Source organism: Anomalospiza imberbis, chromosome 1 (assembly GCF_031753505.1).
Source record: "Anomalospiza imberbis isolate Cuckoo-Finch-1a 21T00152 chromosome 1, ASM3175350v1, whole genome shotgun sequence".
Lineage (NCBI taxonomy): Eukaryota > Metazoa > Chordata > Aves > Passeriformes > Viduidae > Anomalospiza > Anomalospiza imberbis.
Window position 1 is genome coordinate 110,121,026 of NC_089681.1, and position 16,101 is coordinate 110,137,126.

The 16,101-nt window shown below is 36.1% G+C and overlaps 1 protein-coding gene across 3 annotated transcripts in view; it reads right to left on the reverse strand.

Annotated features, from left to right (window-relative positions):
• The window catches only part of ANO10 (anoctamin 10), a 120,140-nt gene that overhangs the window by 36,016 nt on the left and 68,023 nt on the right, over positions 1-16,101 (reverse strand). For all 3 annotated transcript variants that reach the window (XM_068205720.1, XM_068205730.1, XM_068205735.1), the window contains exon 12: positions 3,621-3,737. In XM_068205720.1, the coding sequence (XP_068061821.1) occupies positions 3,621-3,737 (117 nt within the window). The remainder of the gene's footprint in view (positions 1-3,620; positions 3,738-16,101) is intronic.

A 16,101-nucleotide genomic window follows, 5' to 3' on the forward strand; every position in this document is an offset into this window, starting at 1 on the left:
ATCTTTTGCCTGGGCCTAGTTTCAATGCAGAAAAAAAGGTATAAATTTGATGTTTGCCTCAGCTGGAAGAAGATAATACTTATACCAGAAAACATGACTGTATAATCTAGTCCATAAAATTAAAATTATGCTGTTTCATCTGTGGTTGTCTTGTGTTTCTGGAATTTAGATCTTTTATAAAGATATATGGCTGACCCAACTCCAACCATGAGGGCTTTTTGTCTATTCATTAAGCTTTGATCTATCCAGAAGCTGAAGTATTTATTAGTGAAACTTTACTGTCACTGCCCTAAAAATGCTAGACAGTGACCTCACACAAGTTTTACATCATTATTTCTATGTACCATGTATGCAGTGGCAATTCCTGAACCACTGAAGAATTAACTGACTGTTCCCATGCTGCCTGCAGGCACATCTATACTTAGGCTTCCCTAAAACAGGAACTAGAACAAAGAGCATGGCATGCTTCTGTGCTTGTAGCAAGTACAGGCACCAGAGCAGAGTACTGCAAAGATCCAAGCAGAGTCTTGGGCACCTCACTCCACTTTACCAACTGGCTACTTCTCCAGGAAGGATCCTGATGCTCACCAGAAAAGGGCCCATCACCCAGGCAATACCCATTTCTAGTTGCCCATTATCCAGGCTTCCTTCCAGGCAACAAAGAACCTGACAACACTTTAGGGAATGCGAAAGGAGTCGCTCCTGCACCTCTTCCAAGAATCTTGATCTATAATCTCTTTAGTCCTCTACAATAAAGTTCATGTTAATTTCTTTTCTGCCCCAGGTCCCCCCCAAAATAGAGTCCAACCAGCCTCCTCTATCATTCTTTACATTGAAGGATACCAGGAAAATTTGAAGCAAAATCTACAGCTGTAGCACATCCCCCAATCTGGATTCAGAAAGATTAACACTGTCTTGAGTTACCTTAACAAACTTTGTTATGATACTAGAACTATCATAACAAAGTATTTCTCAAATCACATTATTCAACTCATTCAACAGTCTACCCCTTTTCAACAGTCTTAACTTAACAAACTATGTAAAGAAATATTTCAAAGAAACATTTCAGGAGTTTCTAAAAACCTTTCCTAAAGTTTGAGAACTTCAAAACAAGACTGACATTACAATATAAAACTACTTCCTTTTTTTTTTTAAATGGCCTTTTTCACCCTTCATAGAAGGGTTTTTTTAACAAGCTCTAATTATGACTATTCATCTCTATTAGAGAAAGGAGACACTCTATTCTCTAAAATCCGTTTCAAATAGACACTCAAGTCTACAAATGGATTTGAACACAGAATAGTTACAGTCCCACTGCACCATGTTAAAAAGCAATTAGCTTAGCATTAATGAAAATGTAAAAGTACTCCCACTGCCTGAAGTTAAGGATCCCAAACATAATCAATACAACTGTTCAGAGCAGCTGTATCAGGAGATCTTCTCTCTATGCACTGTATACAGAGACTAATAATCTGTTTTGGTATCTCAGAGGTTTACAGTGTGGCATTGCTAATGCCCTTCTAATAGCTACATCCCAAGACAGCAGTACTCCAAAAGATTATATGGTAAAACACAATGGAATGCATGTCTGGATAGTATCAAGAAAGGAATGTGATGCATACTTGCACAGAAGTATTCAAACCAGTTTCTCCCTAATACTCGATCCCACAACATATTTACCCCAGATATTTATGCCTGTTGTTTAAAATACATGTTTTGGGGGATTTTGTTCTTATTTTTTGCTTGAAAGTAAGTTATTCAGCATAAATTACCATACTGACTCTTAGTAAAAAGAGGAAGAAATAGAAAATGTGCTCCTGAAAGAAATGTTTTGGTATCTTTTTGCAGTAGTACAGTTCTGCAGTGCCAATGTACTACTTTTAAATGCAGATATTTTTCACTCAAAAAACAGTAAAGGACAAGGAAAAAAGTCCAAATGTCTACATGTCTGTGGCATACATATACAGTATCAATAAGAGGAAATCTAAAAAGGTGATGGCTTATACTTGTGCTTAAACTACTTATCAAGACACTTGAAACTCAGCCAATACTTTTCCTAGATTCTTTAGGAAGTCTGAAAGCATAGGTGAGAACTAGGCCAGGCTCCTGTTTTTTGCTGAAATTCAGACTAACTTTTTGCTACTGAATTAATGAAGCAACCCTGAAAAACTGGGAATCAGGCCCATATTATTGTAGGAAAACACAGATACTAGGATAGGAGAGGAAGACCTAACTGCTGGCATGCACACTCATATTGAAAGAGACTCTGTATATATTCCAGCTGGAGCATTGTGACCAAAGGTGACTATATTCACTTGACCTTAACATTCCAGTGGGTGACCTAGTTTTTCCTTTCTATAAAATGAAAACAGAGAAAGAACAGCTGAAATAGAAATGTAGTCCTTTTAATATTATCTAAATATCCCACAAGATTCCTGGCCAGCTCCTGGTAACTTCACATCAACCTACTAGAGAAAAGCAAAACAAAACTACCAGGCATTAGATATGACTGTAATTTGGATTTTGTTTGTTATGGCTGATTAAGAAAGACGGCACCGACCTCAATAGTAGATGTTCTAGTATCACACAAAACTGTGGGATTCAAACTACAAAAGGCAGTGTATTGTTTATAGACTCAGTTTGTTCAGAATCAAGAGAACATTTTCTCACATGCAGCTACAGTAGATGCTTTAAAAAGTAACCTTCCATTTCACACACATAATAAATAGTATAGAGGAGTTTACACATGTGCATGTCGAGCACACAAAGAACTTGTTCATGTAAAACCATGCTCTGAAGTGTGAAAATATCTCAAATAATAATAAATAGGAAAACCAGTCTCTGCAGCTCAGTGTTGGAGTTTTTATTTAGTTTGTTTCCTGATATGTAAGATAGCTTGGAAATCCCATCTAGCATTGTGCAGCCAAACTCCTAAAGAATGCCACATTGCAAAACCAGCTCTGTAGGATCTCTGTATCCTACTGAAGCTAATCCCATGCAACTCTTCATGTCTTGTGATCTCCACCACTGACTCTATGGAATAATTGGTTAAAACAGAAATTTTCAGTAAAACAATCTAGTTCCTTATTTTCCTAAATTGCTTTGGAATGTTAAGTATATTGTAGAACATACATTTTTACACAATAAAATGAGACTACAGTATGGACAGTAAAATAAGGCAACATTACTATTTCTTCACATGTATATACTTCTCAACACAATTATTTCAAACATGTTCAGACTGTTTACAATTTCTGATTAATACTAGAGCCAAGTTAACTGTTTACTTGTGATGGTATTTCAGAAATGAAATAAATTCTGGGGTTGTAATAACAAACACCTCCAGGAGATGAAATGAGGTTTCATAGAGCTCAATGTCCTTTAAAAGTGACAATATAAATAAAGTATGTTTGCGCACACAAGGACAACAGACATTATAAGGAGCTACATTACCAGTCACACCAAGAATTTCAAGCTGTCTGAAAGAGCACATCATTTTCCTGGTGTGGATTTGCATATGTTGGTGGGTTGAAAGGACAGACAAATACATCAAAGCTCTCTGCTCCACTTAAGTAATGATGGATTAAGAGAAAATGAAGCTGACTCTGAAATGCTCTTACCTGTTGTTTGAGAGCCTCTAAAGATTCAAATTCCAATTTGGCGAGTTTCATCTGGATATCTCTTGGTTTATCAGGAATTACAAATGCCATGATAAACTTTATTGCTAGTAGCAAGTGCTGTGAAAAAAAAGGAAAAAGAGAAATGTTGTTTTATAGAGTTTGAATCATGGAGAAAGCAGCATAATATTCCTAAATTTTAGTAATAGAGGTATAAACAATGATTTCTTGTGATACGTACAACCACATTAGAACTCAGCTACTCCATATTTTTTGTTTGTAGTCATTCACAATTTGAATTTAAACACAGGTAGTCTGCCTTATTTTCACAGTAATCCCATTTTCACTGTATACTATAACATTCTAACTGATTTTTGTATTTGTGATTCCAGATAAAACAATATCTTTTAAAACGTATTATTGGTGTATAGGAATTTAATATAATATATACTGCACCCAGTATCTACAGTTTCAGAGTGCATTTTTTCATGTACAAAAATATATATATACACAAATACATATCAGATGAAATTATAACAGCATACATATGTGCATGTTATGACACAAATTAAACAAGCTATCGTAAAAGATATGAACAAACACAGAACTTTGGTGTTGGAATTAGAGAAGTTACTAAAATGCAAAATGAGAGCATCAGAAGAGAGCAAAACTAAGTAAAATATAATCCTTAAAGAAGTGGCACACTCATGAACAGAAACTTCTCTGGAAATGGAGAAACATTCCATGTGTAAGATGTCAAATTAGTCATAATTTATTGCAAAACTTTATAATCTTATTTAAGAGAAAACAGTCATGAAGTTCTGTTCAACCTAGTCACTGAGCAGCCTCTAAATTTCACTTAAATATGCACTATCTCACAAAACACAAATGGCAAACCGTCAAGGCAGTAAGTTTTGTTTCTTCATTTATGCCAACTACAATCTAAATAATAAATCCTCTTCTATCAAGGCCTGAGCTGACAGTATGCTGTGTATTTGTAAATAGGAACTTGCTCCTAGCTGAGAACACTCTGACCAAGATAAGGCAACACTCAAATATAAGTGCTTAACTGCAAGCACATGCTTACACTGCCGTGATACTCATGGAGGTGCTTAAATTTGGGTAGCACATCCAAACTGCTTCCCGAATTCCCCTGATTTTTTAAATACAAAATGAAGCAGAGCAGTGCTCCTCTCTGAAATACCATTTTGTTGATCTTGATGGACTTGGGCACATGAATAACAACACAACAGACCAAAAATCCCTCAGATTCTGGTATTACACAAGCAAGAAGTTAACAAAAGCACTACAGACTTCACAGGAGCTTTGGTGAAACTCCAAACAAGCTAATATATAAGAGTTAAAGTAAAAAGTATGATTATGGTAACAAGAGAACAATGACAAAGAGCCATATATTAAAATATTTCTTAAAATGTATTGCAGAAACATGGTAGATCTAACAAACAAACATTACAAGGAATATTACCTTCTTTAAAGAGGTGAAAGGAAGGCTGAAAATTGATATAATGAACAAAGGCTAAAAGTTTAATGAACCAACTAGCATTGATTTCTGTGTAATGCAATGGTTAATACCACATTATTAAAAAAATTATGTCAACAGTACAACATTCTCTTCCTCATTTAGATTTCCTTTTCCCCCTCTAGTTAACACTGTCTGCTACTAAGAAACTTTTCTTCCAAAAAAAATATCATAGCAAATAATGTTGGTTTATGCTGGAAACACACAGCAATAAAACTTGTATCAGAGACAGCTTTGGAGGAATCTCTTAAATGGAAAAGAGGAAAAATGTTGAAGACAATAATTGAATAATTGTACAAGACAAACAATACTCCTGTGCAGAACAGAGTCATAAGTAATCACAGGCTGACAGGGAATACCTAATCCACAGACAGAATTTCAGTATGTAAATGTAAAAATAAAGAGAACAAATTGGGAGTTACTCAAAACTAAATAACACAATTGGGCTGAAATTTTATGCTCAAGGCAGAATTAACAAAAATTGAGGCATTTGCAGAAGGATATTTATTTGAAAAGTTACAACGAACAGTTAAAAAGAGACTCAGCATCACACAATGTCACTTCTAGATGCTTAAAGTCCTCTGCACTGGGCTTCATCTCACATTACTCAACAAAAAAAAAGTATTTTTGAAATTGTATTAAGGAGTGAAAAATCAAGGTTTGCAACTGTAATTATTCAAGCACTGCTTCTTGAGGAGTTTTAAAAAGATAAACCAAGTGAGTAACTTTACACAGAGACTTCAAAGTAGTTCCAAATTCAAACAGCTTTTAAGAAAATACAAAAAATAATTTCAAGGAAATGTAAATAATATTATGGAGGACAGAGACTGACTAAGTTTTTCCCATGTTTAATACAGGTGAGGAAGGAATAGAAGAGACATTTAGGGAAAGCAGAGCAAAGCTCAACAAAAACACTGCAGTTAATCCTGGAGAACATAGTATATTTTCAAATAAATTTAGAAGAGCAACATGTTTTAAATTGCTTCACTATGTAATGACTTTCATTGCAGTATTAACTAACTAGCTGCTTGTCAGAAATTAGTTTTCATGCTAGCACAACTCAGCCAACAAACACAAGGATACAGTCTTAGACACAAAGGCAGAACCTCTGACTCATCTTCAAGCTAGAGAGGGATGAGAAGTTAGAGTACAGATGTGGGAAGTCACTACTTTTACCTGCCCCACTGTCATGTCTTTCCTAGGCATCCACTAAGAGCCATTGTTAAAAAAAAAAAAAATTACAGGGTTAGGTAAACCTTTGGTTTACTCCTCTGAATGGCTTTTTAATGTTCTTTTCCCTCCCATGAAAACAAAGCTTTACCAGTCATAAAGTGCCCCCCCCTTTGGGACATGTTCCTGTGTGCAAGACCTGTGACTTTGGAAAACACATTGGACTTAAAAGACTGCAAATTGAGCTCAAGCCCACTTCATAACTCCCATGAACCTGAAAAAAGCCATCAAATAAACAGCCTCCCTTGGATAACTTTTCCAGCTGTTCATATTTGCAAATTTAGAACAGTATTAATAAAACTGTCAAGGTAGAAATTATGAATCTGGGTTATGTGATGCACGAAACCTCTTGAAAATAAATGGATCTATTTTATTAACAGTTTATATTTCATTTTGAAACTGTAACTTGACAAAGAAAATATAAGTAGTTATTGAAGAGAAATGGAAGGAAAAAGTAGGGAGTCAAGTAGTTAAGTTCATTATATCAGTCACATCCCCATACTGATTTCATAATTTTGTTTAGTAAAACTCCTGCAAGTCAGATCCACAAAAAGCAGACATCTGCTTTCAAAAAAGTAATGTCCAAGGAGTAAAGTATAAATCACCAGAAGAAAACAAGTTTTACTTTGATTACATTAACACTAGTATGAATATGTTATAAAACCAAAATACTAAAGTTTATCCAAATTTGCTACACTAGTGTAAATGTATTTGTTCAATATTAAAAATTTCTTCATAGAGCTGGTTTTGGTTTAGGGCTTTTTTTGTTTGGGTTTGGTTTTTTTAATGAAATCAGGTTGCAAACCCAACAATTGTTTCTATCTGCAACCATTAAAAAGCAGTGTTGTTTCCAAGAACATGCCTTTCATGACTACAAGAGGACTATTCCACTGCGAGTAAAACCCGGGGTAACACTCCCACAAGCTGTAAATTCTCCAATGGCAACAGCAAAGCCCCCTCTTATTTTGCAGTGTGCCAAGTGAGCACACAAACAGCACTGAACCTCTTCCCCCTGATAAATGCAGTGCCATCAGACTCTTGTGGTCCCGTGCCAGGTGCTTGGCAAGCCAGAAGAACTATTCTGTTCTGCAAAGCCACCGACAAGAGCAGAAGCAGCAGCTGTGTTTTGCAGCAGTGTGTCCACAACCTCTTCTAAAACAGAAATTGCCAATTACGGTTAAATTCCTGAAATTATGAACAGCTAATTTGATTTCTATTGTGGTTTTACCACAGCAATTCCTGACAAAATCTACTCAACTGAAGAAAAATAAAAGAACACAAGTAGTAGCTAGCTGTGTTGCTGGATAGCTGATAAAGTGCATGCCAAACCAGCTTGGGGAGACATTAATACAATTTTGCATCAAAAGCCTATTTTATAATCTACTATTTATAGAAACTTTCAATTAAAATCAGAACTCTGGAGCTAGACTAGCCTAGAACAAGTCGATACTCTGAAGCAAGGTGGTCTCTGGTTACTAACTCTGCACAAGTGAAGGTCCTACTCAAAAGCCAACACCTCAGAATGACACCTCACTCGGAACCTCTGTCCTCTGTTGGCCTTTGCCAAAGGAAAGCATCACTGCAGAATCATGTTGTTGTCAGAGCAGAAGGCAGGGAGATCATTAGCTTCCTTGGCTAGAACTCCAGATCACAGTATTCTGACATTAAAATAAGCTAAGTTCAAACACTAAGAACAGGCCAAAAAAAAAAAAAAAAAAAAAAAAAAAAAACCTCCAAAAAACCACCAAAACAAATTCTGTCTTTTAGTGGCAACAGTTTTTACTTTTGTGGGTCTTGCATCTTTCTGAGAGGAGCAAGAAAAACATGAGGAAAGTGAAAAGTAATTCTGTCAAGGGAGCAATACAGGCAAAGAAAAATTTTCATAAAGTTCAGGAAGTTAATTAAATTAAACTGTCTTTAATAGATATCAATTAATTTATGAGCAAACATTTCTGCAATATATATAAGAAGAAAGCATGACAAACCTTCCTTCCCTCCTATAGACCGAACTGGCTTCAATAAAGAGTCTTGCTAATGGCACAGAATTATCACAGCTGAGGGACTTTAAAAAAGGGCCTTTCTTCTGCTACTCCGATAAATGCTGCTTTTAAAATCACATATTCCATGTATTATTATAGACCTTTTCTTTCAAAATTTCATTTTATCTACAAACATGCCCAAAATCCTGGGGAAGAAGGGGGAGAAATGACAAAAAAGTTACTACATGTTGGGTCTAGTTCATGGCTTCTTCACCTTTCCCATTAATCTTCTCTTCCACAAACATCCACATGCATACACTCACAATCCTAACACCTGCCACAATCTGTAAGCTCCATCCACCCTATTTATTTATTTATTCCCAAAGCAGCATAACTCATTTCTCCCTCATTTCAGCCTCCTCCCTGCTGAAACTCCAGGGAAACACTAGGACTGAAGTGCAGCCTCCTCGCCTCAGATCCAATGCCTCTTGCCACCCCAGCACAGTGAAATGTGTCCCCATTCTCAACTGGAGTATGCTCAGTACAGGTGAAAAGTTCATGCACGTACACCTGATGTGCTTCTTTAAGACACTACAAAGCACATAAACCAGAGATGTTTCAGAAACTTGTATCTTTACCAAGCTGGGACAGTTTTCTAATAGGAGTATCCCAAAGCACATTCTTTAGATCAGAGTGAAACTTCTGTCAGCTTATGCACTGCTACCTCAGAGCACAGATACAATGCCTCAACATAACAACAATCTCATTTTTATATATTTATAAATAGCCTATATTTATTTCTTTACCTACAGATCTTCTACTTTCACAAAAGGTGGAAGGCATTTATTTTAAATACAAAATCTCAAAGCTCCAAACTTAAAAGAACCTGTCCAGCAGGGAGAGTTTCAACCTGGCCCATTAAAGTGTGGCTGAGGTAGAGGCAAATGAGCAGAAGCTTATTACAAAATGTGTCGGGCAGAGTGAGCAGACGGCATTATCCGGTCCATTTATCATCTGTAACAGAACATCCGTTTCCTCCCCTCACATCCTGAGCACAAACACACAAAGGCTGCCCAAGGAAACGTGGCAGCTCCATTTCTGCCAGAACGTTTCACAGACTGTCAGAAGGGAAGGAGCAGATCACCCATCTTCTGTTGACCGTACCAGCACATTTGAAACCTAGACTCACTCATCAGAGTACTTAAGCTTATGTTTAGTTTTAAGCGTATCTATGATTATACTTCAGTTCAGAAAAACATTTAAGCCTGAAAATGCCCAAGCCATTTGCTGAATCTGAATCTTAAAACTGAATGGCTGAATCACAATGTTTTTTTTTTTTTTTCCTGGAGGTGGCTGAATGCAACATGTATTAAATTAATGAGTTTGAAAGGAAAAATGCCAGCTTGCATGGTGTCTCCTTGCATTTATACTTCTGAAATTATTTTAGGTAGTGCAGAAATCCTGGTCTATATTTTTACTACCAATCCACTGTAAAACATCACAAGTAGAAATCTTGCTGAAAAAGATATCAGGTTTTAATATGTAGTTCTGAAGTAAAAAGTATTAAAGTGCATCATGAAAATCTGAGTTAATTTTAGTGGCTCTGGCCTCTAGAAGCACTGAAACACACCTCTTTCCAGATAAGTCTGTCTTATGCCTTAAAACTAATTAATTGGTTTCTCTCAGAAGAAGTAAATTTATTCTGAATATGACAATTGCTTCATATACTATCAAAATGGAAAAAAAATAAGGAAGACATTTCCAGACCAGCACTGCTAAGCAAGAGACTAACATATAAGACAACAAGATTTTTTTTTTTTTAATAAACAAAAAAAGAAAAAGTCAAGATAATCTCTAAGGAAACAGATTCTGTGCTCATGTTTCCAGGAAGCAACTGCAGAAGCAATGAGTTAAGCAAAGCAAAAAATAAAATACTGCAAACATCATCTCCTAGTGAGGAAGCTGGTCTTTTCTGCCCTTACATATTTTTGTACTCTCCTTCTGTTTTCAAAAAGATTTCTACAAGACTGCTTGGAAAGCAAGCATAGCAAGCCAGTCCTATTTTTGCTCTTGGAAAGCCCTAGAAAGTATTTAAACCAGATATAAATTAAAACATGTCAAATAAACAAATATTTATTTAATCAGGGAAAGTCAAATAAATAAATATTCCATCAAAAGATATACTAATAAACTCAAAAGCACAAGTACTCTGGTCAGTATCTGTGACTATTCTTCTGTCTTATGGCATCATTATGCTTTCTAGTAATTCAATATTTTTTTTAAAAAACAAATTTTCTCATTATTTATAACTTATTTTTACTAGTGTTTAAAGCACAGCTGTTACATATCATATTCAGCCAGTAATGAACTGAAGCATCATCTGGTTTTATTAGACTTTTTGACAAGATTTAGAAGCCCAACTGTTCTCTGTAATTTTCTCCAACAATAATAATTAAGATGTGAGGCAGCCCAAAATCTATAGAAATTTTGTCAACAACTTACCCGGCACTGGAAAAAACCCACTAGTTCATTACTTCTCACCATCTACATATCTGTTCAAGGCTTTTACAGATTTTTTACACTGGAATTTTAAGACTACCTTTAGATTACTTCTTCAAGACTGAAGTATGAAAAAAAGAGGGCCAAGTGCTAGTGGAGAGGGTGTTTTATACCAAGCTATACATACATACTCAAGCACCATTTCCCCCTCTCTCCAGGGAAATTACCGGGTTTTTTTTTGTATCTATCACTACACATTAAGGATTCAGCAGGTCCTAGAAATACCTGCTGATAGAAAAAATTCTAAATAAAAGATCTTCTGGTATCAATCTTCCACACAGATTCCTAACTGACTGCAGCTTGGGGAAAAACAGTTGACCTAATAGTCTTATTGTATAAACACAGCATATTCTGTGACACAAAATATTTTATGATACAGCACACTTGCAACACTGTCTGTATAAAAGCCTCTATAAAACTCCAGCATACACAAATGAGTGTTTCAGACATGTTACAGGAACAAGATTTTTCTCACATCCATTTAATCCTGCAGTCAATTCAGAAGACATGAAAAAAATCACTGTAGTGCAAATTTGTCTTGGAGGTTGTAAGTATCTGCTAATGGTTAATTTTGCAGTAACTCAACAGTCTTCAAACTAGCATGATAATACACCCATCTCTGTGTTACCATTAGGTAATCCTGAAATGTTTTGGCACAATGCTTATCTCAATTTATGGCCAGCATTTAATAGGAACTGGGAGGAGAGTTGCCAAAAGCCAAATTAGCTAATGCTGAATGTAATGAACAGCAGAGCTTTGATCATGCTCTGAAATAAATTCTAAATGAAAAGTGGAAAGAAGGATGCCCATGGAATTAAAATTGACAGTATGATTAATACAAGCCATAAGAAGGTGCCTCTTAGCTGATTGCTAATGTTACATATTGGCTTCCATTCTGACAGGTATAGTTTACTGTCAAAATGCCCTAATGTTGCACATCAAAGAAGGGAGGAAAAATTGCCATTGTCTATTAATCTGCAAAACTTCTACTTCTTTCCACATTTAAGTCATACATTTTTCTCTGTGAAAAGAGATACAAGGAAATTATGGTATGAGTCACTGAACTTATGCATTGTAAGAAATTCTATTCAACAGGGCTCAAAAATTCCTCCTTGGTTACCAGACAAGATGACCTGTGATTAGCAAGGAGATATGAAGCAATGTTTTTGCCAGGGTTTTAAAACTACTGTTAATTCAGTGATAAACAGATTTTGTAACCTACTGCAAATATCACAGATTTTAGGAACTCTTTGTTTCTGCTTCAACCAAACCTCACTTTTCATAGGGCAAGCTGAAGTGAGCAGATATAAAACTTCCAAGTGAGCTGTGGACAGATTCAGCAAAGATACCAAAATGTACACATATGAAAGCAAATCCACTATACTTCAACAAGCCTTACAGATGGTTTTCCCAAAACTGTGGGGTGATTCTGGAGACTGAAAGACAATTAGAATTATCTTTTTTTTTTTCCAGTTTGAAAACTGGTGATGAATTGGTGATGGAAAAGGTGATGTTGCATCTATATTAGAATTTAAACTATTTCAAACATTGAAATTTATGTTCTGTCACCTTGACAGCAAGAAACAAAAATGGTAACTGGTGTATAGTTTATGAGTGAAGTCTCAGCAAGTCATTGTTTAAGATGATACACATTTTATCTTTTAACTTTAACTGTGAATAACAAGTTCTCCCACTAGATGCACTGCATTATATTTACAACTATTTGCTTATTTCTCTCACAACTCCCTGGCTTTAGTCTTAGGATGCTTTCAAAGCTGATTCACAAGAACATTCATCCTAGTGAAAAATCTCTTTGCCTCACAACACCAAGATAAATAAAGAACCATAACTGAATAAACACATTTTAAATAAAACATAGTGTTTCACCACACTGCCAATGCATCTTCACTGAATGAGTCAAGATTTTAGTGTAATGCACAGCTTTCTTCCTACTGTATTGCATTCACCCTGTTCTAAGTGGTTTCCTTTGCTCTACTTCTGTTTGAAGTTGTAAGTAAATTCCGTAGGACATGGCACATTTTTTAATCTGGACCAAAACGTGACTCATGCAATGTTAAATAATAAACAAAATGTCACAGGCATGACTCATCAGAGAATAAACCAACAGTACTGCAATATATCACACTCAAATATGCAGATTAATTGTAGTCTCTATTCCTGTGCAACTTTAATTAAAAAAAAATAATAGAATTTATAGTCCAATAAAACTAGCTAATCTGAAACAATTGTGTAGAGAAAAATCACAACTGACTGTTTTTCATATTGGGAACTCATCACCTGCATTTCTTCCTGTAAAAACTAAGGGGGTTTTTTGTCAGAACTATGCAAAGTCAAATAATCCTTTGCTTTTCTACAAAGGTCAGGAGGAAAGCTTTCCATTCAGCTGGAGTATTTTATTAAACATTGCAGCAGGTGTTTCAATATGCTGCCAACTCCTAAAAAGCTTTCACTAAAACGGTACCTTAAAAAAAATAAAGACCTGTACATCCTCCTCAAGCCCTCTTTATCTGTCTTTTTTCTGGATGGGTATTCATAAAATTGCATGCCATTTTCTCTGTTTTGGAACACCATTACCTGCCCTAGCTATAAAAAGAGTTCTTCATCAAAGCTGCTGGAAGCTAGACATGCAATTCTCACATCAGCTTTTATGGCCATGGCAGATCCCTGCAACAGAGTACAGCCCAGAGCTTAGCCTTAGCTGCTAACCTGCTTCAGCTTCTTGGGAACATAACTGGTTTGTTCAAGCTCACAAAAAGAGAATCTTTAACTGTGTGCCAAATTCACTTTTGAGACAAAATCCTACAGTTAATGCTGAACTTTTTGTGTCATATGCAAGTAATGGAGTTTTGCAGCAATAACACACCTCCTCACTTCATGCACTCATGTAAAAGCAGCCTAAGGAACACTTCCAGAACTGCTCATGTCTTTAAGGAATGCAAAGCCCTTGGAAATGTGTATTCTTCACAAGAGAGGAAGAACAAGCCATGCTCTACACAGTGGCACTCAGTGCTTCTGTCAAGTCCTTCTGTCAGTTGAGAATGTGAATCCCAACACAAAGATTACAAAGCAGTAATTCCTAGACACTGGGATACACACAGCTCCATCAATGCAGTACTGTTTTCCAAAAATATCAGCATAACCCAACACTTACAGCTTGACAAATTCAGTGGGCATTTGTGACATCTCAAAAACTCCACATTTGAAACAGAAGAAGTTGTCAGTTGAACTCTGATGTATAAGGAGAAAGGAATACCAGCAAATATGATAATACATCAACAAATACCTTTACTTACTCATTTAAGAGTTTTTTTTCTGAGACTTGGTAGTTTGGCCTTTGGAATTACAGTTAGAACAGAAAACCAACAGATTAATCTCAATGGTGTAAGAGTTTTGACAACATGTAGTGAGCACAATTTCTCATCTCCCTACAAATAGCAAGCCTAAAAAAATTCTAAAAGTGCTCTATTTACAGATTCAATTAGAATTTTAAGACCATTTGGAGAAAGACTTAACTTGCAGCAAGGGCTCAGCATCACTTTGTTTCTATGAAACATTATCATACAGGAATAATCAGCCATAAAAACCTGCAGGTGACTCGTTCCATAGCAGAAATGATCGCAGCTGAGAAGGACATTTTCAATTTAAAATGAAGTAGTAATTTTGAACATGGCTCTGAAATATACCTCAAGAATCTCAAATTGGTAACACTCAGATGTCAAACAAGATCCTGGACCTTAATAACTAAAATTGAACAGGTCCTTGTGTAATTATAACAATGCATGCATGCAAAGACAGGTGGAAAACTGAGACACTTCATGAACCAATCTCAACAGAACTGACCCAGGCTGTCTTGAGATTCTGAACAGTCCAGGGACTAAAGGAAGAAATCACCTCTATCTGTGATTTTAGAAGGCCTGCTACTAATATTTCAAAGAGGTAACATGATACTAAAAAGAACAGTATCTCAGCTTCAAAACTCATCCTGAGAATGAGAGAAAGCTGTGAAGAGACATTACCTCACTACGAGAGTAACTTCTGTCAGCAGTGACTTGGGCTTGCTGTGAACCAGGTTGATGGTGTTACAGAAGTATGTATCCCACACACTTTGAGTTTTGAACCAGGGTCTGCACACAGAGACTGATGAAAAGTAGGTATTTGCTTCCTGAATCTGGGGACCATTTGTAATTACTAATTTGCCTTATGACTACACTGAAAAGTAATACACTTTCTTCCCTTAAGAGTTAAGAAAACGCTGGAAAGGAAAGAATTCTACAGTGCCTTTCCCTTTGCTTGTAGATGAAGCAAGTTACTGCTCCTTTTTTGTGCTAAGTGTGGGTAAGCAGAAGAGTTCTTCAGGACAAATGAGAGAAGCATACAGAAAAAGGCAAAAGCATGTGAGTGTACAGTACTGAGCAAAGCTGGTGCATGAGGGCAAGACTTGCTGCAAACACAGCATGCCTTGGAATGGACTGTGATGCCTCAGTACTCTGCCAGCTTCGCTGCCCCCAAACAGCAATGTAAGCCAATTTACCATCTCTAGACCCTGCTGTCTCCAAAAGGGACAAGATGACTCCTGGGGTGCAGAGACACGTGCTCATCTCTAAAAATAGGCAGTCCTAGTAAATTAATGCAATTAATGTCTTCAAAAGAAACACGATTATAGAAGTGAAAACACTGAAGGATCACAACATTTCAAATCTTTCCTCCAAACAGACTCCCTCAACAGTCACATGAATCTGAACTACAAAAAAACCAACAGCACTGTGAACTGGCAGAACATGAACAAAATTTTCACTTTGTTAAGATCCTGCCTTTTTCTCTTAGAAGTTCTTTAAGAGCTGATACTTGAGAGTAGAAATCTCTAAAACCTCCTGGCCTAGATTTTATCTTTTTTTTCCCCTTTTTATATCCTTGACCAAATGTTGTTTGTTAATCTAAACACACACATCCTTGTGTACAAAAGAAGTCTTCCCAATATACTCAAAAAGGTTAAAAAAATACAATGGGCGAACTTGTCCAGGAATGCTTGAGAGGTCTGGCAGTACTTGATATATGGGGTTTTGTGGCATAACAATTAAGGAATTATCTTCTAACTTAGTAAATTGTTACACAAAGCAAAAGGTTAAAGTCATGTCAGATAACAAAGAGGCTCGTA